The sequence below is a fragment of the Gallus gallus genome, chromosome 1 (genome assembly GCF_016699485.2).
Source record: "Gallus gallus isolate bGalGal1 chromosome 1, bGalGal1.mat.broiler.GRCg7b, whole genome shotgun sequence".
Taxonomy (NCBI): domain Eukaryota; kingdom Metazoa; phylum Chordata; class Aves; order Galliformes; family Phasianidae; genus Gallus; species Gallus gallus.
The window spans coordinates 182,763,593-182,785,779 of NC_052532.1; the positions used below are offsets into that span (position 1 = coordinate 182,763,593).

The window sequence follows — 22,187 nt, forward strand, 5'->3', positions numbered from 1 at the left end:
CCTCCCCTGGACCCGTTCCAGGAGCTCTGCGTCTTTCTTGTACTGGGGGCCCCAGGCCTGGACGCAGTACTGCAGATGGGGCCTCACAAGAGCTGAATAGAGGGGGACAATCACCTCCCTCTCCCTGCTGGCCACCCCTTTCTTAATGTAGCCCAGAACACAGTTGGCCTTCCGGGCTGCAAGCGCACACTGCTGGCTCATGTCCAGCTTCTCGGCTACCAGGACCCTCAAGTCCTTCTCCACAGGGCTGCTCTCAAGGGGTTCTTTGCCCAGTCCGTATAAACACCTGGGATTACCCTGGCCCAAGAGCAACACCCTGCACTTGTCCTTGTTGAACCTCAGTAGATTCACACGGGCCCACTTCTCCAGCCTGTCCAGGTCCCTCTGGATGGCTTCCCTTCCCTCCAACGTATCGACTGCACCGCTCAGCTTGCTGTCACCCACAAATTTGCTGAGGGTGCACTCGATGCCATCGAGTTTATTTATTATGCGCCGTTTATTTAAAAAAAAATGTATTAAAGAGTGAATTACTATAGTAACTGTATTTTTATTTAAGAGACTGTTGGCTATCTTGCTCCACTGTGCAGATACAGAAGCAGTGCCAAACAGTGATACAGCTGTTGCAGTAAAATGAAAGGTCACTCTGCAGGTGATCTCCAGACATACCTTCAAAACTGAGCCACTCTGTATATCCGATGAATATATTCTTAGTTTATAATAATGCCTTTCTTGTGGCAATATTAATGCTTGGTAGGAAACTAACCACATACACCGTCAAACCTTACACAGCCAAACTCTTTCAGTCAGTTTCCTATCACTCATCTCTGTATCAATGCTGTATCCTTCTGTTTGTTATTTTCATTTGTTTACTAGCAGACAAAATGTGTTTGATTGTTATGAATTACTGAATTTAAAATGAGATGAAAAGAGTGTCCAATGTGAATAAAATAGAAAAAATAGCATAGCTCCATAAATATCGAAGATCTAAAAATAGAAATAAAAAATTTTATCTCGGTAAGAAATCAATAAAAAGAAAATAAAAAAAAAATATGATAGCACCAGACGATGTAAAGCAATTCAAGGAAATTCTAAGATCGTTACATCACAGAGTAATAGAATATTGTTGCCGGCAGGTCGAAGGAGGCAAACCTTCCTGCCCGCTCCATGGCCAGCAGCAGGCACCTCACTGCACTGCCTGCAACAGCCGCCATCTTGCTTGGGTGCCGAGGGCCCACGCCCTCACCCCTCTGTGTGGTAGTGACTACCTCACAGAGCGTGTCGCAAAGCGGCCATTGTGACATAAGCAGCCAGGAGCAGGTTAGGCCAGGCCAAGCTCAGACCGTGGGTCAGTGCGACCTGGTGAGGTGAGGAGAGAGGGCAGGGAGCCAGGGGCTGCCTGGGGCTGCTCAGTGAGGAGGGGTCCCCACGCCCTGGGGGCCTGAGCTGCTAACTCAACTCTCGTCCTGCTTCTCCCTCAGAGTCGGCAGAGGAGAGTGTGCAGGAGAAAGCCCAGCGCTGACTGGGCAGGGACTCCAAGCGCTCAGCGTCGACGTGTACCATGTCCAAAAGGAAGGAGAAGACCTCCCACTCGGAGGAGCAAGGTGAGAGCAAAGTATCCCTGCGTGCAGCTCCCTGCCGGGCAGAGGGGTACTGCGGGGTCTGCCTGTGTCTGAGAGGGGAGGCGGGGGCAGGCAGGGGCTCCCCAGACACTGCTGGGCATGGCCCCTCTGCTCCTCAGCCAGCTTGGCCTGCGCGTGCCTGCCGTGACTGTTGGGCCTACCGTGGCCCTTGTCCCCCTCGCATCTTCCAGCCCTGCCCCTCATCCAGCATGGCAGGCACAGTGCAGGCCCCAGGCAACAGTCCTCGGGGACACTCGGTACTCACTGCTGCTTCTATCGGCTCTCTCCTCTTCAGTATGCATGCTGTGTCGCCGAGCAGACGTTCACCCGGACATCTGCGGGCCCACCCTCAGCGAGAGCGGGCTTTGCGTCCACAAGTTTTGCTTGGTGAGTTCCCTCAGAGCTCCTTCCGCCTTCCAGACACGGATGCTCCCTCTTTTCCTTCCTGTGCTCATGAGATCCTGCTCTGTTCTCTTCTCCTCTCCAGTTTTTTGCCAACGGCCTGTATGAACACACTGCCCTCCAGAGGGCAGTTCTCAAGTTCCCCCTTGATGCCATCAGATGCACAATCGAGGAGGCAGAGCAGAAGGTGAGGATCTGAAGGAATGGGGATGTTTGTGCCGTCACGAGCCAAGCCTGGACCCTGGGGAAGCAATCGCAGTCTGTCCACCTAGCACCAGGACAAAGTTCTGCTCTAGCAGATTAAACTTGTCCGCCAGGCGGCTCTGCAGGGCATGACCCAGCAGTGCCTGCATTCTGTGCCCTGCCTAGAGGCACGGCGTTGGGCTCAGAGGCCCCGAGCCTGGTGCTAATGGGGGCTGCTGTGCTCTTTCCAGCACTGCTTCGTTTGTGGAGAGAAGGGGGCCTCCATCTGCTGCGCAGAGACAGGCTGTGAGCGTAGCTTTCATCTGCCCTGTGCCACGGATGGCGAATGCGTCACGCACTTCTTTGGGAGGCACAGGTAAGGGCTGTCAGCAGCAGCCAAGCAAGGGAGGAACGTGCAGGGCTGCTTCCCAGAGCCAAAGCATGGAGCAAAGTCCTTAGTGTTCCTCTGCCCACCTCTCCGCACTTCTCAGCTTACCCATCCTTTCCACCTTCCCCCAGGTCCTTCTGCTGTGAGCACCGCCCTCAGCAGATAGTGGAGGCAGATCCAGAGCCTGACACAGCCTGCATCATCTGCCTGGAGCCCGTGGGGGACAAAAAGTCCTACCACACCATGGTGTGCCCAGTGTGCATACAGGCCTGGTTCCACCGGAGCTGCATCCAGGTAGGAGCCCTCCCCTTGCTCTGCAGTCACCGCAGGTGCTCAGCGGCACCAGGCCCCGCTCACACTCTGGCTGCTTGTGTGTTACTGCCGCAGGGACAGGCCATGAGCGCTGGCATTCTGCGCTTCCAATGTCCCGTCTGCAGAGACAGGATGCAGTTCCGGACGCAAATGCACATCCTCGGGATCCAAATCCCAGCCAGGTTGGTGCCTTCCTTCCGCCCAGCTCTCTAGACACTGAGGCGCAAGTGCCGTGCCTGCCCAGGGATTGCCCCCAGCAGGCCCAGCTGACCCTTTGCTGTCCCAGGAGCGTTGGCCTCAGCTTCATGGAGAAGCTGGGGATGGGCTTGCGGCGGAAGAGCAGGGATGCCCTAGATCTGCCCTACGCCTGGGGCACTGAGGACTCATCACTTTCCCTCTCTTCTCTGGCAGAAGACCAACATGGGAGGACAAGGAGTCCTATGAAAAGCTGTATGAGATGCACGGGCTCTGTGATGTCAGCGAGTGCCTGTACACAGAAGGCAGGGAGCAAGCAGAGGAAGAGGGGTGAGTTACCTCAGCAGCCCCGCGTGGGATCTCAGCCTCACCACAGGCTGGGGGAGCAAGGACTGGGCTCAAGTGCTGCACTACCCGGCACTCCCTGGCTTGACTCTGTTTGTCCTCACAGCTTCAGCCTCTTTTTTTTTTTTTCTTTTTTTTCTTTCTTTTTTTTTTTTTTTTTTCCCCAGGCCCTGGGAGCTGCTCGTTTGCACCTCTTGTGCTGTGCAAGGCACCCACCGGCACTGCTCCTCCTTGAGCGAGAGCATAACAAGCTGGGAGTGTGACATCTGTGCTGGCGTGGGCACAGGTAAGAGGCAAACAGCCGTGTACTGCTGGCTTGGGGCCAGGCAAGGCCTGGCAGCGGGTCCTCAGAGCGGCTTTGCCAGAGTTCCTCTGCCCCTGGACGGATGGGAACCTCGCCCACCATGGGGCTGCCGGGTCATCCGGCTGACCTTCCTGCCTCTCCTTACAGCCTCCAGTGACGAGCCGCAGCTTGCTGGTCCCAGCACTGCCAGCCAGGAGGCAGAGGGGCCATCTCCTAGCTCCCCAGAACCTGGCAACCACAGATCCGACTCCACCAGCAAGGCAGCATCGGAGTCACCCTGTGGTTCTCAGCTGCCTAAGCGCAGCAGCCTGTCCAGCCAGCCCAGGACAGGACAGAGCAAGAGCCGCGGACATACATCTAAGCAGCACCAAGGACACCAAGGGAGCAGCCCTACACCAGCTCCAGGTGCTGAGAGCAGCCCCCGCGGATCCACCAGCAAGCGGGAAGTGGGGTCCTCCAGAAATTGCCCAGCGGCTGAACGCAGAAGGCAATCTGGGCAGCAGGGACACAGGCCGGACAAGAAGCCGCTCTCCGCTGAAGGATCGTGCCTCCAATTCCCCGAGCCAGCTCAGAAGAAATCCTGGCAGCAGACGTAGTGCAGCCTCAGCTACTGTGAGCGGCAGACGTACTGCGGCCTCAGCTACTGTCAGCGGCAGACGTACTCCAGCCCCAGGTGCTGAGAGCAGCACGCACACCTCTGGCAGCCGCAGGGCATCCAGGAATTCCCCAGCGGCTGGAAGCATAAGATGCCACAAAGAGCAAGGCACAAGCCGGAGACAGAGCCAATCCTCCCTCCAAGGTCCGGCATCAAATTCCTCGAGCCAGCCCCGAGGACGCCGTGGCAGCAGGCTTAGTGCTGAGAGCGGCTCCCAGAGCTCTGGCAGACAGGTGACATCCAGGTCCTCCAGGGATTCCGCGCTGCCTGAACACAGAAGGCATTCCCAGAACCAGGAACGAAGCCGTTCCCCGCGGGATCGTCGGGCTTCCAATTCCCCAAGACAGTCTGGAGGAAGCCAGAGCCGCAGTCCCAGGCAGCGGCGGCCATCTCAGGCACGACGCCACTCCCAGAACCAGCCCTGAAGACACCGCAGGAGCAGCCATGTACCACAGCCACGTGACGGCTCCTGTCCCCAGCAGCCAACCCAATAGACTTGTCACGGACTTCTCTCTAGATCCGCGTCCTTGACAGGGGGCAGCAGGCCTGGGAAAAAAGACAAAAAATACAGAGAGACAGAGGGAAGAAAGAAAAGTGTTAACGGATTACGGGCCAGTCCGGCGCAGCCCCGTGACTAAAGAGGCAACGGACTCGTGGGATAATACAATGCAACACAATACAATTGGAATGGAGACCCACACAGCAAACAGAATGAGGGAGAGAATGTCCAAAACTGAGGCCTTACTCTGTGCACTGCAGAGGAACCACGTGCTTCTCCGCTGTGAAAGCGAGAGTCCGCGAGAGGGAGAGCGGCTGGTGTCCTGCCAGGAGCTGCACCTTTCTTCCTCTGAGCCCAGAGTCCTGTGGGGAATGCCGCTCCTCCCCTGCCCTCCGAGAACCAACATGCCCACAAAAAGCAGTCCGCAGAACCAGCACGTTAGCTCTTTAACTCCCACTGCTTTACATGATGTCATGATGCGGAACAGCGACAACCAAAAGCACAAAACCACCACCAAAAGCACAAAACCACCACCAAAATTAAAACCAACAATTTAACCCAAAAAAGCTGCATTGTGTCTACTCTCTAAAGCGGGAGCTGAATACTCCGGGTACACTTAGTTAGAGCATTGAGGATGAAGAAGGAGGAAGTGTATATGCCCTGCATAAGGAGCAGGGCAGATATCTTTATACAAGCACAGCACTTCCAGGAGGACTGGTCAGTGAAGATCCAACCACAGGCTTACGGTTAACGCTGGCTCCTGGCATATGTATTAAGCTTGATTGCCACATTAGGCTTATTTTGCACAACCATGGCTACGCTACACCCAGCCTGTCCTAGCTCATACTGAGCCACCTGGGTTGCCTCCGCACCCAGCTCTTGGATGGTGTTCACACCCAGCATGACTGCAGTGACTGCAAGGGGTCCTCTGCTGACCCCTTATGCTGACCACATGCTGACCATGTGCTAGATGCATACACACACAAACGCTGTCATTACAGCTCTGCTCTCACCAAAACCAATGAAAGTTGACTTGAATTACTTCAGCGGAGGCTGGGCTCAGTTTTTTGTCAGAGAAAAATTGAAGGAGCTAACACCAAGCAGATACAATGAACTTGCTAACGTACCTACTTCTGGCAGTAATTCTAAAGTACTGCCCATACAATACCACTTACAGCCAGACAGTCCGGCCCGGCCCCGTGACTAAAGTGGCGCAAGGGAATAAAGAAGAGTCCAATATAAATAAAATAATACAAAAAATATAGCATAGCTCCAGAAGAATGAAAGCAATTCAGGGAAATTCTAAGACCACGGCATCGTAGAGTCAAAGAATGACTTCGGTTGGAGGGACCTTAAAGATCATCTAGTTCCAATCCCCCTGCTGTGGGCAAGGTTGCTGCCCACTAGATCAGGCTGCCCAGGATCCAATCCAACCTGGTCTTGAATGTCTCCAGAGATGAGGCATTCCACAGCCTCTCTGGGCAACCTGTGCCAGTGCCTCACCACTCTCTGAGTAATACTATTCTTCCTAACATCTACTCTAAATCTCCCCTCTCTTAGTTTAAAGCCTTGTCCTATCACTATCTACCTGTGTAAAAGGAAGGTACCCCTCCTACTTGAGGATCCCTTCAAGTACTGGAAGGCCACAATGAGGTCTCCGTGGAGCCTTCTCTTCTCCAACCTAAATATGCCCAACTTCCTCAACTTTTCCTCATACGAGAGGTGCTTCAGTCCTTCGATCATTTCTGTGGCCCTCCTCTGGACCCAGTCCAACAGCTCCACAGCCTTCCTGTACTGTGGGCCCCAGGCCCGCACACAGTACTCCAGATAGGATCTCATGAGGACAGAGTAGAGAGGAACAATCACCTCCCTCTCTCTGCTGGCCACTCCTCTTCTGATGCAGCCCAGCATACCGTTCACCTTCCGGGCTGCAAGCGTGCACAGCTGGCTCATGACCAAGGCTGCTCTCCATGGCTTCTTCTCTCAGTCTGTGCACATACCTCGGATTGCCTCGACCCAAGTGCAGCACCTTGCACTTGGCCTGGTTAAACCCCGTAGGCTTCTTGTGTATCCATTTTTTGAGCCTGTTCAGGTCCCTCCAGGTGGCGTCCTTCCCTTCCATTGCGTCAACTGCGCCACTCAGCTTGCTGCCTACAGCAAACTTGCTAAGCAACCCCACAGCAGACGGATCTTCTGACAGACTGGCAAAAGCATCCTATTGTGACTGGCCCAGGGGCTCCATGCATACTGGGTATTGATTACCTCAGAAGGGGGCATTTCAAGGATCCTAAGGGGTATCGATGGGCCTTTGGAATAGCTGCTGTAGATACAGACAACATTAAGCAGCTATCTGTTTTGCCTGGCCTGTCAGAAGATCCGTCTGCTGTGGGGTTGCTGCAAGTAAAAGAGCAGCAGGTACCAATTGCCACAAAAGCAGTGCATAGACGGCAGTATCGAACCAACAGGGATTCCTTGCTCCCTATTCATAAGTTGATTCGTCAACTAGAAAGTCAAGGAGTGATCAGCAGAACCCATTCACCTTTTAACAGCCCCATATGGCCAGTGCGTAAAGCCAGTGGAGAATGGAGGCTGACGGTAGACTACCGTGGCCTGAATGAAGTCACACCCCCGCTGAGTGCTGCTGTGCCGGACATGCTAGAACTCCAATATGAATTGGAGTCAAAAGCAGCCAAGTGGTATGCCACCATTGACATCGCTAATGCCTTCTTTTCCATTCCTCTGGCCAGAGAGTGCAGGCCACAGTTCGCCTTCACCTGGAGGGGCATTCAGTATACTTGGAACCGTTTGCCCCAGGGGTGGAAACACAGCCCAACCATTTGCCACGGATTAATCCAAACTGTATTGGAACAGGGCAGTGCTCCTGAGCATCTGCAATACATTGATGATATTGTTGTGTGGGGCGATACAGCACAAGATGTTTTTAAGAAAGGAGAGCAAATAATCCAAATTCTTCTGCAAGCTGGTTTTGCTATTAAGCGAAGCAAAGTGAAAGGACCTGCCCAGGAGATTCAGTTCCTAGGTATAAAGTGGCAAGATGGGCGCCGTCACATCCCAGCAGATGTGATTGACAAAATCACTGCCATGTCTCCACCCATTAATAAGAAAGAGACGCAATCTTTTCTGGGTGTAGTGGGCTTTTGGAGGATGCATGTTCCAAACTATAGCCTTATTGTAAGCCCCCTGTATCAAGTGACGCGGAAGAAGAATGATTTTACATGGGGTCCTGAACAGCAGCAGGCTTTTGAGCAGATCAAACATGAGATAGCCCGTGCCGTGGCTCTGGGGCCAGTACGGACGGGACAGGATGTAAGGAACATCCTCTACACTGCTGCTGGAGAGAAAGGTCCCACCTGGAGCTTGTGGCAAAGAACCTCAGGGGAGACCCGAGGCCGACCCCTGGGATTCTGGAGTCGAGCATACAGGGGGTCTGAAGAGTGCTACACCCCAACTGAGAAGGAAATCTTAGCCGCGTATGAGGGGGTTAGGGCTGCTTCCGAAGTAGTCGGTACTGAGACGCAGCTCCTCCTGGCACCTCGACTGCCAGTGCTGAACTGGATGTTTAAAGGAAAGATTCCCTCCACCCATCATGCTACTGATGCCACTTGGAGCAAGTGGATTGCACTGATTACACAACGAGCTCGAATGGGGAACTTCAGTCGTCCAGGAATCTTAGAGGTGATCATGGACTGGCCTGAAGGTAAAAAGTTTGAAACATCACCAGGAGAAGAGGTATCACGTGCCAAAGAGGCCCCACCATATAATGAACTACCAGGAAATGAAAAGAAATATGCCCTGTTCACAGATGGATCGTGTCGTATTGTTGGGAAGTATCGCAGATGGAAAGCTGCTGTGTGGAGCCCCGTGCGACAAGTTGCAGAGGCCACTGAAGGAAAAGGAGAATCAAGTCAGTTTGCAGAGGTCAAGGCTGTCCAACTAGCCTTAGATGTCGCTGAACGGGAGGGGTGGCCAGTGCTTTATCTTTATACTGATTCATGGATGGTGGCGAATGCCTTATGGGGGTGGTTACAGCAGTGGGAGCAAAATAACTGGCAACGGAGAGGTAAACCTATTTGGTCTGCTGAACTGTGGAAAGACATTGCTGCCCGAATAAAGAATATGGTGGTAAAGGTGCGCCACGTAGACGCTCATGTGCCCAAGAGTCGGGCTACGGAAGAACAGAAAAATAACCATCACGTAGATCAGGCAGCCAAAATTGAGGTGGCTCAAATAGACTTGGACTGGCAGAACAAGGGTGAATTATTTCTAGCTCGGTGGGCCCATGAGACCTCGGGCCATCAAGGGAGAGATGCAACGTATAAGTGGGCTAGAGACCGAGGGGTGGACTTAACTATGGATGCTATTGCACAAGTTATTCATGACTGTGAAACATGCGCCATAATCAAACAAGCCAAGAGGATGAAACCTCTCTGGGAGGAAGGGCGATGGCAAAAGTATAAATATGGGGAGGCGTGGCAGATTGACTATATCACCTTGCCACGATCCTGCAATGGTAAGCGTTATGTGCTCACCATGGTGGAAGCGACCACTGGGTGGCTTGAAACATATGCAGTACCCCATGCTACCGCCAGAAATACCATATTAGGTCTGGAGAAACAAGTTCTGTGGCGACATGGCACCCCAGAAAGAATTGAATCAGATAATGGGACTCATTTTAAAAATTCTCTTATAAATACTTGGGCCAAAGAACATGGCATTGAATGGATTTATCATATTCCCTATCATGCACCAGCTTCTGGTAAGATTGAACGATACAATGGGTTGTTAAAAACTATGCTGAAGGCAATGGGCGGTGGAACATTTAAGCACTGGGAGAAGCATCTGGCAGAAGCCACCTGGTTGGTCAACACCAGGGGATCTATCAATCGTGATGGTCCTACCCATTCCAGCTCCCTACATACTGTAGAGGGAGATAAGGTCCCTGTAGTACATGTAAAGAGCATGTTGGGAAAAGCAGTTTGGGTCCTTCCAGCCTCTGGAAAGGGCAGACCTCTCCGTGGAACTGTTTTTGCCCAGGGACCTGGCTCCACTTGGTGGGTGATGCAGAAAGATGGGGACGTTCAATGTGTACCACAAGGGAATTTGATGTTGGGGGAGTGCAGTCAGTAGTTCTATGTATATGTATTAAGCATGATATAATGATGTAGAATAAGGGGTGGAATGTCATGGTTTTGTAACTTCGCTATTGGTATTCCACATCATAACATCATGGACAAAAGAGAAGAACTACGTATCCCAGAGGACCTCACGGTCAGAGAAGGAAGACACATCACAGAAGATACGTCATCTGGTTGCGCGCGGTGCTTCTTCACTTTTCGCTTGCTGCCGGGAGAGGAGTGGGTGTGCTTTCCAAGCCGGGCGCCTTCATCAAGTAAGGCTTTCGGTTTCGGAAACTCTCTCACTCTCTCTCTCTCTCCCTCTCTATCGCTCTTTCGCTCTCTCTCCCTCATTCCATTTGGTTTATTATACTTACTCCCAATTAGATTGTATTGTATCGTGTCATCTTGCATCTCAACATCATAGTTAGTAAAATAAGTTCTCCTTCTTAGATTGTTGCCACCGCTTCGTTTTTCTCGGGAAGTGAAGGGGAGGGGGGGGCCCACAAGCCTACCGGCCCCCTGTCACGGGCACAGATCTATCTAGGTAACTCCGTGACAGGTACGCACAGTCCCCTGTCTATGTCGACAAAGATGTTGAAGAGCACTGGTCCCACAGCAGACCTCTGGGGGATCACCACTCATCCCTGGCCTCCACCTGGACATAGAGCCATTGTCAGCCACCCTCTGGCTACAGCCATCCAACCAATTCTTTCTCCACCTAACAGTCCAGCCTTCAAACCCATAGCCCTCCAATGTAGAGTTAATGATGTGGTGTGGGAGCATTTCAGAGGTCCTGCACAAGCCTATGTAGACAACATCAGCTGCCCTCCCTTGGTCCACATATTTCATTGCTTCCACGAAATTAATTTAATACCAACCTTTTAGCCCTGCTTAAGCAGGGGGTTGGACTAGATGACCTCTAGCTGTCTCTTCTAACTTCAGTCACTCTGTGGTTCTGTGAACCTGTCTCTTTGACTTGTTTTCTCTTTGGTTTGTTATTCTTACGGTTTTAAAAGAAGGGGAAGGAAGCTACTTGACTAATCACAGAATCATAGAATCGCTAAGGTTGGAAAAGCCCCACAGGATCACCCAGACCAACCATTCGCCCATCACCAATGCTTCTCGCTAAACCATGTCCCTCAACACAACATCCAAACGCTCTTTGAACACCTCCAGTGTCGGTGACTCCACCACCTCTCTGGGCAGCCCTTTCAGAGAAGTAGTATTTCCTAACGTCCAGCCTGAATTTTCCCTGGCGCAGCTTGAAGCCGTTCCCTCTAGTCCTATCACTAGTCACAGCGAGAGAAGAGGCCGACTCCCAGCTCACTACAACCTCCCTTCAGGTAGTTATAGAGAGCAATGATGTTTCCCCTGAGCCTCCTCTTCCCCAGATTGAACAATCCCAGCTCCTTCAGCCGCTCCTCATAAGGCCTGTGCTCCAGACCCCTCACCAGCTTTGTTGCCCTTCTCTGGACACGCTCCAGGGCCTCGATGTCTTTCTTACAGCGAGGGGCCCAAAACTGGACACAGCACCCGAGGTGCGGCCTCACCAGTGCTGAGTACAGGGGGACAATTACTTCCTTGTTCCTTCTGGCAACACTGTTTCAGTTGCAAGCCAGGATGCCATTGGCCTTCTTGGACACCTGGGCACACTGCTGGCTCATGTTCAGCCAAGCATCAATCAGTGCCCCCAGGCCCATTTCCTCTACAGTCTTTGTCACTGCTTAATCTTTGCTTAATTTCCACAGGGTTTTTTTTTTTTTTTTTTTTTTTTTTCTGTCTTTTTTTTCATTTGCTGCACTTTACACTTCATAGAATCATTGAATCATCGAATCATAGAATGGCCTGGGTTGAAAAGGACCACAGTGATCATCGAGTTTCAACCCCCCTGCTATGGGCAGGGTCACCAACCACCGGACCAGGCTGCCCAGAGCCACATCCAGCCTGGCCTTGAACGCCTCCAGGGATGGGGCATCCACAACCTCCTTGGGCAACCTGTTCCAGTGCGTCACCACCCTCTGGGTGAAAAACTTCCTCCTAATATCTAACCCAAACCTCCCCTGTCCCAGTTTAAAACCTTTCTCCCTTGTCCTGTCACTATCCACCCTCGTAAACAGATGTTGCACTTCCTGTTTATAGGCTCTCTTCAAGTACTGGAAGGCCACAGTGAGGTCTGCCCGGAGCCTTCTCTTCTCCAAGAGAAACCAGCCCAGTTCCCTCAACCTTTCCTCACAGGAGAGGTGCGCCAGCCCTCTCATCATCTTAGTGGCCCTCCCCTGGACCCGTTCCAGGAGCTCTGCGTCTTTCTTGTACTGGGGGCCCCAGGCCTGGACGCAGTACTGCAGATGGGGCCTCACAAGAGCTGAATAGAGGGGGACAATCACCTCCCTCTCCCTGCTGGCCACCCCTTTCTTAATGTAGCCCAGAACACAGTTGGCCTTCCGGGCTGCAAGCGCACACTGCTGGCTCATGTCCAGCTTCTCGGCTACCAGGACCCTCAAGTCCTTCTCCACAGGGCTGCTCTCAAGGGGTTCTTTGCCCAGTCCGTATAAACACCTGGGATTACCCTGGCCCAAGAGCAACACCCTGCACTTGTCCTTGTTGAACCTCAGTAGATTCACACGGGCCCACTTCTCCAGCCTGTCCAGGTCCCTCTGGATGGCTTCCCTTCCCTCCAACGTATCGACTGCACCGCTCAGCTTGCTGTCACCCACAAATTTGCTGAGGGTGCACTCGATGCCATCGAGTTTATTTATTATGCGCCGTTTATTTAAAAAAAAATGTATTAAAGAGTGAATTACTATAGTAACTGTATTTTTATTTAAGAGACTGTTGGCTATCTTGCTCCACTGTGCAGATACAGAAGCAGTGCCAAACAGTGATACAGCTGTTGCAGTAAAATGAAAGGTCACTCTGCAGGTGATCTCCAGACATACCTTCAAAACTGAGCCACTCTGTATATCCGATGAATATATTCTTAGTTTATAATAATGCCTTTCTTGTGGCAATATTAATGCTTGGTAGGAAACTAACCACATACACCGTCAAACCTTACACAGCCAAACTCTTTCAGTCAGTTTCCTATCACTCATCTCTGTATCAATGCTGTATCCTTCTGTTTGTTATTTTCATTTGTTTACTAGCAGACAAAATGTGTTTGATTGTTATGAATTACTGAATTTAAAATGAGATGAAAAGAGTGTCCAATGTGAATAAAATAGAAAAAATAGCATAGCTCCATAAATATCGAAGATCTAAAAATAGAAATAAAAAATTTTATCTCGGTAAGAAATCAATAAAAAGAAAATAAAAAAAAAATATGATAGCACCAGACGATGTAAAGCAATTCAAGGAAATTCTAAGATCGTTACATCACAGAGTAATAGAATATTGTTGCCGGCAGGTCGAAGGAGGCAAACCTTCCTGCCCGCTCCATGGCCAGCAGCAGGCACCTCACTGCACTGCCTGCAACAGCCGCCATCTTGCTTGGGTGCCGAGGGCCCACGCCCTCACCCCTCTGTGTGGTAGTGACTACCTCACAGAGCGTGTCGCAAAGCGGCCATTGTGACATAAGCAGCCAGGAGCAGGTTAGGCCAGGCCAAGCTCAGACCGTGGGTCAGTGCGACCTGGTGAGGTGAGGAGAGAGGGCAGGGAGCCAGGGGCTGCCTGGGGCTGCTCAGTGAGGAGGGGTCCCCACGCCCTGGGGGCCTGAGCTGCTAACTCAACTCTCGTCCTGCTTCTCCCTCAGAGTCGGCAGAGGAGAGCGTGCAGGAGAAAGCCCAGCGCTGACTGGGCAGGGACTCCAAGCGCTCAGCGTCGACGTGTACCATGTCCAAAAGGAAGGAGAAGACCTCCCACTCGGAGGAGCAAGGTGAGAGCAAAGTATCCCTGCGTGCAGCTCCCTGCCGGGCAGAGGGGTACTGCGGGGTCTGCCTGTGTCTGAGAGGGGAGGCGGGGGCAGGCAGGGGCTCCCCAGACACTGCTGGGCATGGCCCCTCTGCTCCTCAGCCAGCTTGGCCTGCGCGTGCCTGCCGTGACTGTTGGGCCTACCGTGGCCCTTGTCCCCCTCGCATCTTCCAGCCCTGCCCCTCATCCAGCATGGCAGGCACAGTGCAGGCCCCAGGCAACAGTCCTCGGGGACACTCGGTACTCACTGCTGCTTCTATCGGCTCTCTCCTCTTCAGTATGCATGCTGTGTCGCCGAGCAGACGTTCACCCGGACATCTGCGGGCCCACCCTCAGCGAGAGCGGGCTTTGCGTCCACAAGTTTTGCTTGGTGAGTTCCCTCAGAGCTCCTTCCGCCTTCCAGACACGGATGCTCCCTCTTTTCCTTCCTGTGCTCATGAGATCCTGCTCTGTTCTCTTCTCCTCTCCAGTTTTTTGCCAACGGCCTGTATGAACACACTGCCCTCCAGAGGGCAGTTCTCAAGTTCCCCCTTGATGCCATCAGATGCACAATCGAGGAGGCAGAGCAGAAGGTGAGGATCTGAAGGAATGGGGATGTTTGTGCCGTCACGAGCCAAGCCTGGACCCTGGGGAAGCAATCGCAGTCTGTCCACCTAGCACCAGGACAAAGTTCTGCTCTAGCAGATTAAACTTGTCCGCCAGGCGGCTCTGCAGGGCATGACCCAGCAGTGCCTGCATTCTGTGCCCTGCCTAGAGGCACGGCGTTGGGCTCAGAGGCCCCGAGCCTGGTGCTAATGGGGGCTGCTGTGCTCTTTCCAGCACTGCTTCGTTTGTGGAGAGAAGGGGGCCTCCATCTGCTGCGCAGAGACAGGCTGTGAGCGTAGCTTTCATCTGCCCTGTGCCACGGATGGCGAATGCGTCACGCACTTCTTTGGGAGGCACAGGTAAGGGCTGTCAGCAGCAGCCAAGCAAGGGAGGAACGTGCAGGGCTGCTTCCCAGAGCCAAAGCATGGAGCAAAGTCCTTAGTGTTCCTCTGCCCACCTCTCCGCACTTCTCAGCTTACCCATCCTTTCCACCTTCCCCCAGGTCCTTCTGCTGTGAGCACCGCCCTCAGCAGATAGTGGAGGCAGATCCAGAGCCTGACACAGCCTGCATCATCTGCCTGGAGCCCGTGGGGGACAAAAAGTCCTACCACACCATGGTGTGCCCAGTGTGCATACAGGCCTGGTTCCACCGGAGCTGCATCCAGGTAGGAGCCCTCCCCTTGCTCTGCAGTCACCGCAGGTGCTCAGCGGCACCAGGCCCCGCTCACACTCTGGCTGCTTGTGTGTTACTGCCGCAGGGACAGGCCATGAGCGCTGGCATTCTGCGCTTCCAATGTCCCGTCTGCAGAGACAGGATGCAGTTCCGGACGCAAATGCACATCCTCGGGATCCAAATCCCAGCCAGGTTGGTGCCTTCCTTCCGCCCAGCTCTCTAGACACTGAGGCGCAAGTGCCGTGCCTGCCCAGGGATTGCCCCCAGCAGGCCCAGCTGACCCTTTGCTGTCCCAGGAGCGTTGGCCTCAGCTTCATGGAGAAGCTGGGGATGGGCTTGCGGCGGAAGAGCAGGGATGCCCTAGATCTGCCCTACGCCTGGGGCACTGAGGACTCATCACTTTCCCTCTCTTCTCTGGCAGAAGACCAACATGGGAGGACAAGGAGTCCTATGAAAAGCTGTACGAGATGCACGGGCTCTGTGATGTCAGCGAGTGCCTGTACACAGAAGGCAGGGAGCAAGCAGAGGAAGAGGGGTGAGTTACCTCAGCAGCCCCGCGTGGGATCTCAGCCTCACCACAGGCTGGGGGAGCAAGGACTGGGCTCAAGTGCTGCACTACCCGGCACTCCCTGGCTTGACTCTGTTTGTCCTCACAGCTTCAGCCTCTTTTTTTTTTTTTCTTTTTTTTCTTTCTTTTTTTTTTTTTTTTTCCCCAGGCCCTGGGAGCTGCTCGTTTGCACCTCTTGTGCTGTGCAAGGCACCCACCGGCACTGCTCCTCCTTGAGCGAGAGCATAACAAGCTGGGAGTGTGACATCTGTGCTGGCGTGGGCACAGGTAAGAGGCAAACAGCCGTGTACTGCTGGCTTGGGGCCAGGCAAGGCCTGGCAGCGGGTCCTCAGAGCGGCTTTGCCAGAGTTCCTCTGCCCCTGGATGGATGGGAACCTCGCCCACCATGGGGCTGCCGGGTCATCCGGCTGACCTTCCTGCCTCTCCTTACAGCCTCCAGTGACGAGCCGCAGCTTGCTGGTCCCAGCACTGCCAGCCAGGAGGCAGAGGGGCCATCTCCTAGCTCCCCAGAACCTGGCAACCACAGATCCGACTCCACCAGCAAGGCAGCATCGGAGTCACCCTGTGGTTCTCAGCTGCCTAAGCGCAGCAGCCTGTCCAGCCAGCCCAGGACAGGACAGAGCAAGAGCCGCGGACATACATCTAAGCAGCACCAAGGACACCAAGGGAGCAGCCCTACACCAGCTCCAGGTGCTGAGAGCAGCCCCCGCGGATCCACCAGCAAGCGGGAAGTGGGGTCCTCCAGAAATTGCCCAGTGGCTGAACGCAGAAGGCAATCTGGGCAGCAGGGCACAGGCCGGACAAGAAGCCGCTCTCCGCTGAAGGATCGTGCCTCCAATTCCCCGAGCCAGCTCAGAAGAAATCCTGGCAGCAGACGTAGTGCAGCCTCAGCTACTGTGAGCGGCAGACGTACTGCGGCCTCAGCTACTGCCAGCGGCAGACGTACTCCAGCCCCAGGTGCTGAGAGCAGCACGCACACCTCTGGCAGCCGGAGGGCATCCAGGAATTCCCCAGGGGCTGGAAGCATAAGATGCCACAAAGAGCAAGGCACAAGCCGGAGACAGAGCCAATCCTCCCTCCAAGGTCCGGCATCAAATTCCTCGAGCCAGCCCCGAGGACGCCGTGGCAGCAGGCTTAGTGCTGAGAGCGGCTCCCAGAGCTCTGGCAGACAGGTGACATCCAGGTCCTCCAGGGATTCCGCGCTGCCTGAACACAGAAGGCATTCCCAGAACCAGGAACGAAGCCGTTCCCCGCGGGATCGTCGGGCTTCCAATTCCCCAAGACAGTCTGGAGGAAGCCAGAGCCGCAGTCCCAGGCAGCGGCGGCCATCTCAGGCACGACGCCACTCCCAGAACCAGCCCTGAAGACACCGCAGGAGCAGCCATGTACCACAGCCACGTGACGGCTCCTGTCCCCAGCAGCCAACCCAATAGACTTGTCACGGACTTCTCTCTAGATCCGCGTCCGTGACAGGGGGCAGCAGGCCTGGGAAAAAAGACAAAAAATACAGAGAGACAGAGGGAAGAAAGAAAAGTGTTAACGGATTACGGGCCGGTCCGGCGCAGCCCCGTGACTAAAGAGGCAACGGACTCGTGGGATAATACAATGCAACACAATACAATTGGAATGGAGACCCACACAGCAAACAGAATGAGGGAGAGAATGTCCAAAACTGAGGCCTTACTCTGTGCACTGCAGAGGAACCACGTGCTTCTCCGCTGTGAAAGCGAGAGTCCGCGAGAGGGAGAGCGGCTGGTGTCCTGCCAGGAGCTGCACCTTTCTTCCTCTGAGCCCAGAGTTCCTGTGGGGAATGCCGCTCCTCCCCTGCCCTCCGAGAACCAACATGCCCACAAAAAGCAGTCCGCAGAACCAGCACGTTAGCTCTTTAACTCCCACTGCTTTACATGATGTCATGATGCGGAACAGCGACAACCAAAAGCACAAAACCACCACCAAAAGCACAAAACCACCACCAAAATTAAAACCAACAATTTAACCCAAAAAAGCTGCATTGTGTCTACTCTCTAAAGCGGGAGCTGAATACTCCGGGTACACTTAGTTAGAGCATTGAGGATGAAGAAGGAGGAAGTGTATATGCCCTGCATAAGGAGCAGGGCAGATATCTTTATACAAGCACAGCACTTCCAGGAGGACTGGTCAGTGAAGATCCAACCACAGGCTTACGGTTAACGCTGGCTCCTGGCATATGTATTAAGCTTGATTGCCACATTAGGCTTATTTTGCACAACCATGGCTACGCTACACCCAGCCTGTCCTAGCTCATACTGAGCCACCTGGGTTGCCTCCGCACCCAGCTCTTGGATGGTGCTCACACCCAGCATGACTGCAGTGACTGCAAGGGGTCCTCTGCTGACCTACAGCACACTTGAGCTGTATCTCAGCACTTCTCTGAGCACGCATCAAGAGGTAAAAGGCATGCCATCAGACACCTCTGATGCAAGAGCACAGAGAAACAGCACTGACTTGCTTCGTTGCAGTATCTCCCTACCTTCTGCTACCAGCTGCTCTTTAACCACAGGTCCTCTGGAATCTCTCTTGATGTCGGATGCCAAGATCTAATGTCAGCAGCGTCAACAGGAACCTGAAATATTCCAGCTGCCCACCGCCCACCTCTTTTTACTTCCAAACCTAGCAGTATGTGCTAGATGCATACACACACAAATGCTGTCGTTACAGCTCTGCTATCACCAAAACCAATGAAAGTTGACTGGAATTGTTTCAGCAGAGTCAGAGTTGCTTCAGTCACGGAGTTCCCTCTAGATTTGCGTTTGTGGCTGGGGGCAACAGGCTTGGGAATAAAGAGAAAAAGACAGAGTATGAGGGAAGAAAGAAAAGTGTTAATGGTTTACGGGCCGTTCTGGAGCGGTCCCGTGTCTAAAGAGGCAACTGAATTAATAAGAATCCAACATGCATAAAATGAAAGTATTAAAATCACTATAAAACCATATCACCTTCATTTATTTTTCATGTCCTTTTTTTCCACCACGTAGGCTTTTCCCCAGGCTCATACAGTCTATGTTTTTGCTGTTTATTTCTGCAAAAGACCGTCCTTGGCAGGTGGCGTCCACACAGGGCTGTAACATACACAAACACAAGGCAACAGAAGCAATCATGAGGCTCAGTTTTCAGACCAGCGGAACAGTGTTTCAAAAAACATCCAAAAGCCTAAGAATTTTTCCAGGCACATAGCTTCCTTCTGCCAACTACAGACAACTGCCAACTGCTTACAGTCCTCTAGATATCAAATCTCGGGAGTGTAAGGGACAAGACTCGCTTTCAGCCAAAGCCAAGGGATTGCCCAGCCAGGGGCGAGAACCTTATCTCCCTTCTGCCCTGTGCCTCCAGGGCAACTCGGGCGCGATCGGTGCCCTGGCCGGAGGGGCAACCGCACCTACCCGGCCGGCTACAGACAGCGCATCGCCGGCCGGCCGGCAGAGGGCGCCTAAGCACCGGGCGCTGCGCGGCCCAGCGGCGCGGGTCCGCGGAGGGGCCGCGGCCGCCGCGCCAGTCCGCCCCCCCGAGCGCCCGCCACGCCGTGCCGGCATCTCTCTGCGAAGGCGGCGACTTAGGGGCGCAGGGGAGGGGTTGTACCTACCAGCCTTCCTAGTTCTGCTTTCTAATAAATATACAATTTTTAATTTTTTTTAAATATATTTTCCCCTCGCGTTTGGCCTACATTGTGCTCCAGCTTCTACAATAGTTGTTCTCCCTTACGTCAGCCCAGAGTGCACAGAAATTGCTGTTTGTACACAGACACTGATCGTGGCAGAAAGCTCAGCCCGTACTGGGCTCTCTGTGCGGCTCTGTCTCACCCTTGTCTGCTTCCCTTAGAAAACCCCTACAGCTCACACTGATCCTCAAAGCTCCCATACACTGCAGTTTTATGCTTCTCCCTTTTATTATTGTATGCCTTTGTATTTGCTCCCTGTGGTGCAGTGGGATGCTTTATCTGGGGTTCATGTCAATGAGTCACTCTTACAAGTGACCACACTGAATTCTCTGTGTCTGATGCTCTGCAGACACACAGCACTGAACAGTAAAGTAGAAGATAAAAGTGCAGTTAAACTGAACATTTCCAATTTGTGGTAACCAAAGTCACCTTCATAGAGTATGTCCATAGCATGGCACGGAGACAACTGAGGATACTGTGGGATTCTGGATGGGTGATGGGACTTCAGTTCTGGAGCAGCTGGGAAGCATGGAATCGTAGAATGATTAAGGTTGGAAAAGACCACTGAGATCATCTAGTTTAACCATCAGCCCATCTCCACCATGCCCACTAACCACGTCCCGCAGCACCACATCTCCACAGTTCTTGAACACCTCCAGGGATAGTGACTTACCCAGCCTTAAGAAATTCATGGCTGTCTGTATACAATATGTCAGATAAAACAGGGAAGGAGGTAAAGAAAAGGAAACAAAACAAAGCAAAAACAAACAAATAAGAAAACAATAATAATAATAAAAAACAAGTTACCCCATACTTTCTCAGAGCCCAACAGACCCCCTGGAAGAACAAGAAGCCAAGCAGTCTAATAGCCTCAGCATTCATCTGACTTACCTTCTACCACTTATGGTAGAGGGTAAACTATTGCATACAGTCCTGAACCTTACTTGCCCATGAGCTATAAGCTGAATAAAATGGTACAAAAGATGCTCACTATGAGCTTAAGAGGATTAAGTTTGCATCCTGCTCAAATGTGGTACTCAGCTGGTTTGACGCTGCGGAGTCAGAGGATGATACAAGCTACAGAGAAAGAATATGCAGAGAAAAAAGGCACAGTGAGGCAAAGTAGGGAATGGCTTCCATGTGGAGGAGCATAAGTAGATTAAGACTCAAATAAATTGCCTCTCTTACAGAGAAGGGAATATAATACAGAGCTAGTGACATGGAAAGGGTGAACAGAAACAGATGTCATGTATCTTCCAAATTAAGACCTAGTAAATAAAATCAGGAAGTTCAAAATGAACAGAAAGCAGTATGTCTGCACACAATTAATTGTGGAGCTTTAGAGTTTGCTAAAAGACAGTAAAATTTTGCATGTATTCATAAAGGACTTGGAGACATTCAGAGAAGAGGAATCTGTGAAGGCTCTTGTATTGACAGACACTGACACTGGATCAGGAAGTGCCCGTACCACAGGCTGATGGGGCTGCATGAGTATTGCTGTTGGCTTCCATCATATATGGGGCTCACTTATGTGGACCTTTGGATGGATATTATGTAATGGGAATGTATGTGGAGGGTAATACCCTTTTGTAGGTGTTGTAGATGTTCAGCAGTTGCATTTAAATGTAGACAAAGTAAGCACTTCCCAGTCCCTAAGGTAGCATAGATAAGCATGGCAGTAGCTCAGTGCCTGTTTTGCATAACTACATTTTTGCTTGGCTGCGTGTCAGACCCTTCTTCTACCGATAGGAGGAGAGGTAATGGCCTCAAGTTGCACCACTGGAGTTCCAGGTAGGATATTAGGACAAATTTCTTCTCTGAAAGAGTGGTGAGGGACTGGAATGGGCTGCCCAAGGAGGTGGAGGAGTCATTGTCCCTGGAGGCATTCAAGAAATGTGGAGATGTGGCACTGAGTGGGCACGGCTTAGTGGGCATGGTGGTGATAGGTCAACAGTTGGACCAGATGATCTTAGAGATATTTTCCAAACTTAACAATTCCATAATTCTACAGTTCTCTTACGCACTGGGTTTCTGTGGCCTCAGCTGCTCTGTGGTACATAGCTGCAGGTAAATAATGGCAGTCACACCAATTAATTTTCTTCAGTGAGCACATATAAAATAGAAGCTTCTCCACTTAAGCAATATGAGTTATGAAACCGAGAACTCAGACATGAAAGTGTTTCAAAAATAAAGGTTCATTTTGTATGCCTTCTGACTATGACAGCAGGTTCATTTCAATGTGTAAAGCTATTTTATTTTGCCTCATAATATTCAATAAAGTCCTGCATTATAGCAAGATCAAGTATATTCCAAATCTTCCTTTTCTCTGTTTCTCTGTGATTCAGCTGCACAGACCAACAGTCCACCAAAATGCAGAGAAATAAGAACAGAACTGAGCAAACACAAGTGCCAAAGCTGAAAAGATCCAAGTAATATAAAAGATTATTTTGATACAAAACATATGAGATATTACAGTTTTAATAACTTTTTTTCTCATTAGAAAATTGCATTCAGAAAGAAGGCACATTCTATTTTCACAAGAAACATTTGAAGGAATCCAGCTATTTAACTGTTCAGGTTTTTTTCAGTTTTGCTTTATGTCCATTTGCTAATATCTTTTTATGTGTTTAAGTAATTTGTTCCCACTTCCTTTCTGTCCTTTTAAATTAATAATTAGAAGGCAGACGCAGAAATAACTCCTCCATTCTAATGAAAAGGAATGAG

The 22,187-nt window shown here is 51.9% G+C and overlaps 2 protein-coding genes and 1 long non-coding RNA gene across 5 annotated transcripts; 2 read left to right on the forward strand and 1 right to left on the reverse strand.

The window, feature by feature from the left end:
* The first annotated feature begins 187 nt into the window (after nucleotides 1–187).
* On the forward strand, nucleotides 188–4,344 carry LOC112531593 (PHD finger protein 7-like). Its single transcript, XM_040653199.1, has 7 exons — nucleotides 188–1,601; nucleotides 1,915–2,006; nucleotides 2,107–2,208; nucleotides 2,456–2,580; nucleotides 2,724–3,086; nucleotides 3,316–3,429; nucleotides 3,612–4,344. Exons 1-7 carry the CDS (start codon nucleotides 1,559–1,561, stop codon nucleotides 4,342–4,344), a joined length of 1,572 nt encoding a protein of 523 aa, XP_040509133.1. The 5' UTR covers nucleotides 188–1,558.
* Nucleotides 4,345–12,497: 8,153 nt separating this feature from the next.
* LOC101751046 (serine/arginine repetitive matrix protein 2-like) lies at nucleotides 12,498–17,562 on the forward strand. 3 transcript variants are annotated; one of them, XM_040650390.1, is made up of 8 exons: nucleotides 12,498–13,911; nucleotides 14,225–14,316; nucleotides 14,417–14,518; nucleotides 14,766–14,890; nucleotides 15,034–15,396; nucleotides 15,626–15,739; nucleotides 15,921–16,039; nucleotides 16,205–17,562. In XM_040650390.1, the coding sequence occupies exons 1-8, from the start codon at nucleotides 13,869–13,871 to the stop codon at nucleotides 17,134–17,136; spliced, it is 1,890 nt and encodes a 629-aa protein (XP_040506324.1). In that variant the 5' UTR covers nucleotides 12,498–13,868; the 3' UTR covers nucleotides 17,137–17,562. The 3 variants fall into 3 exon arrangements, with proteins under 3 accessions (XP_040506324.1, XP_040506322.1, XP_040506319.1); XM_040650388.1 differs by lacking the exon at nucleotides 12,498–13,911 and having other exon boundaries at nucleotides 13,921–14,316; nucleotides 15,034–15,196; nucleotides 15,290–15,396; XM_040650385.1 differs by lacking the exon at nucleotides 12,498–13,911 and having other exon boundaries at nucleotides 13,921–14,316.
* On the reverse strand, nucleotides 17,120–21,346 carry LOC121107267. Its single transcript, XR_005841001.1, has 3 exons — nucleotides 19,893–21,346; nucleotides 18,745–18,867; nucleotides 17,120–17,257 (listed from the first exon to the last, which is right to left on the reverse strand). It is a non-coding gene; the product is annotated as an uncharacterized LOC121107267 (long non-coding RNA).
* Between the last annotated feature and the right edge of the window lie 841 nt (nucleotides 21,347–22,187).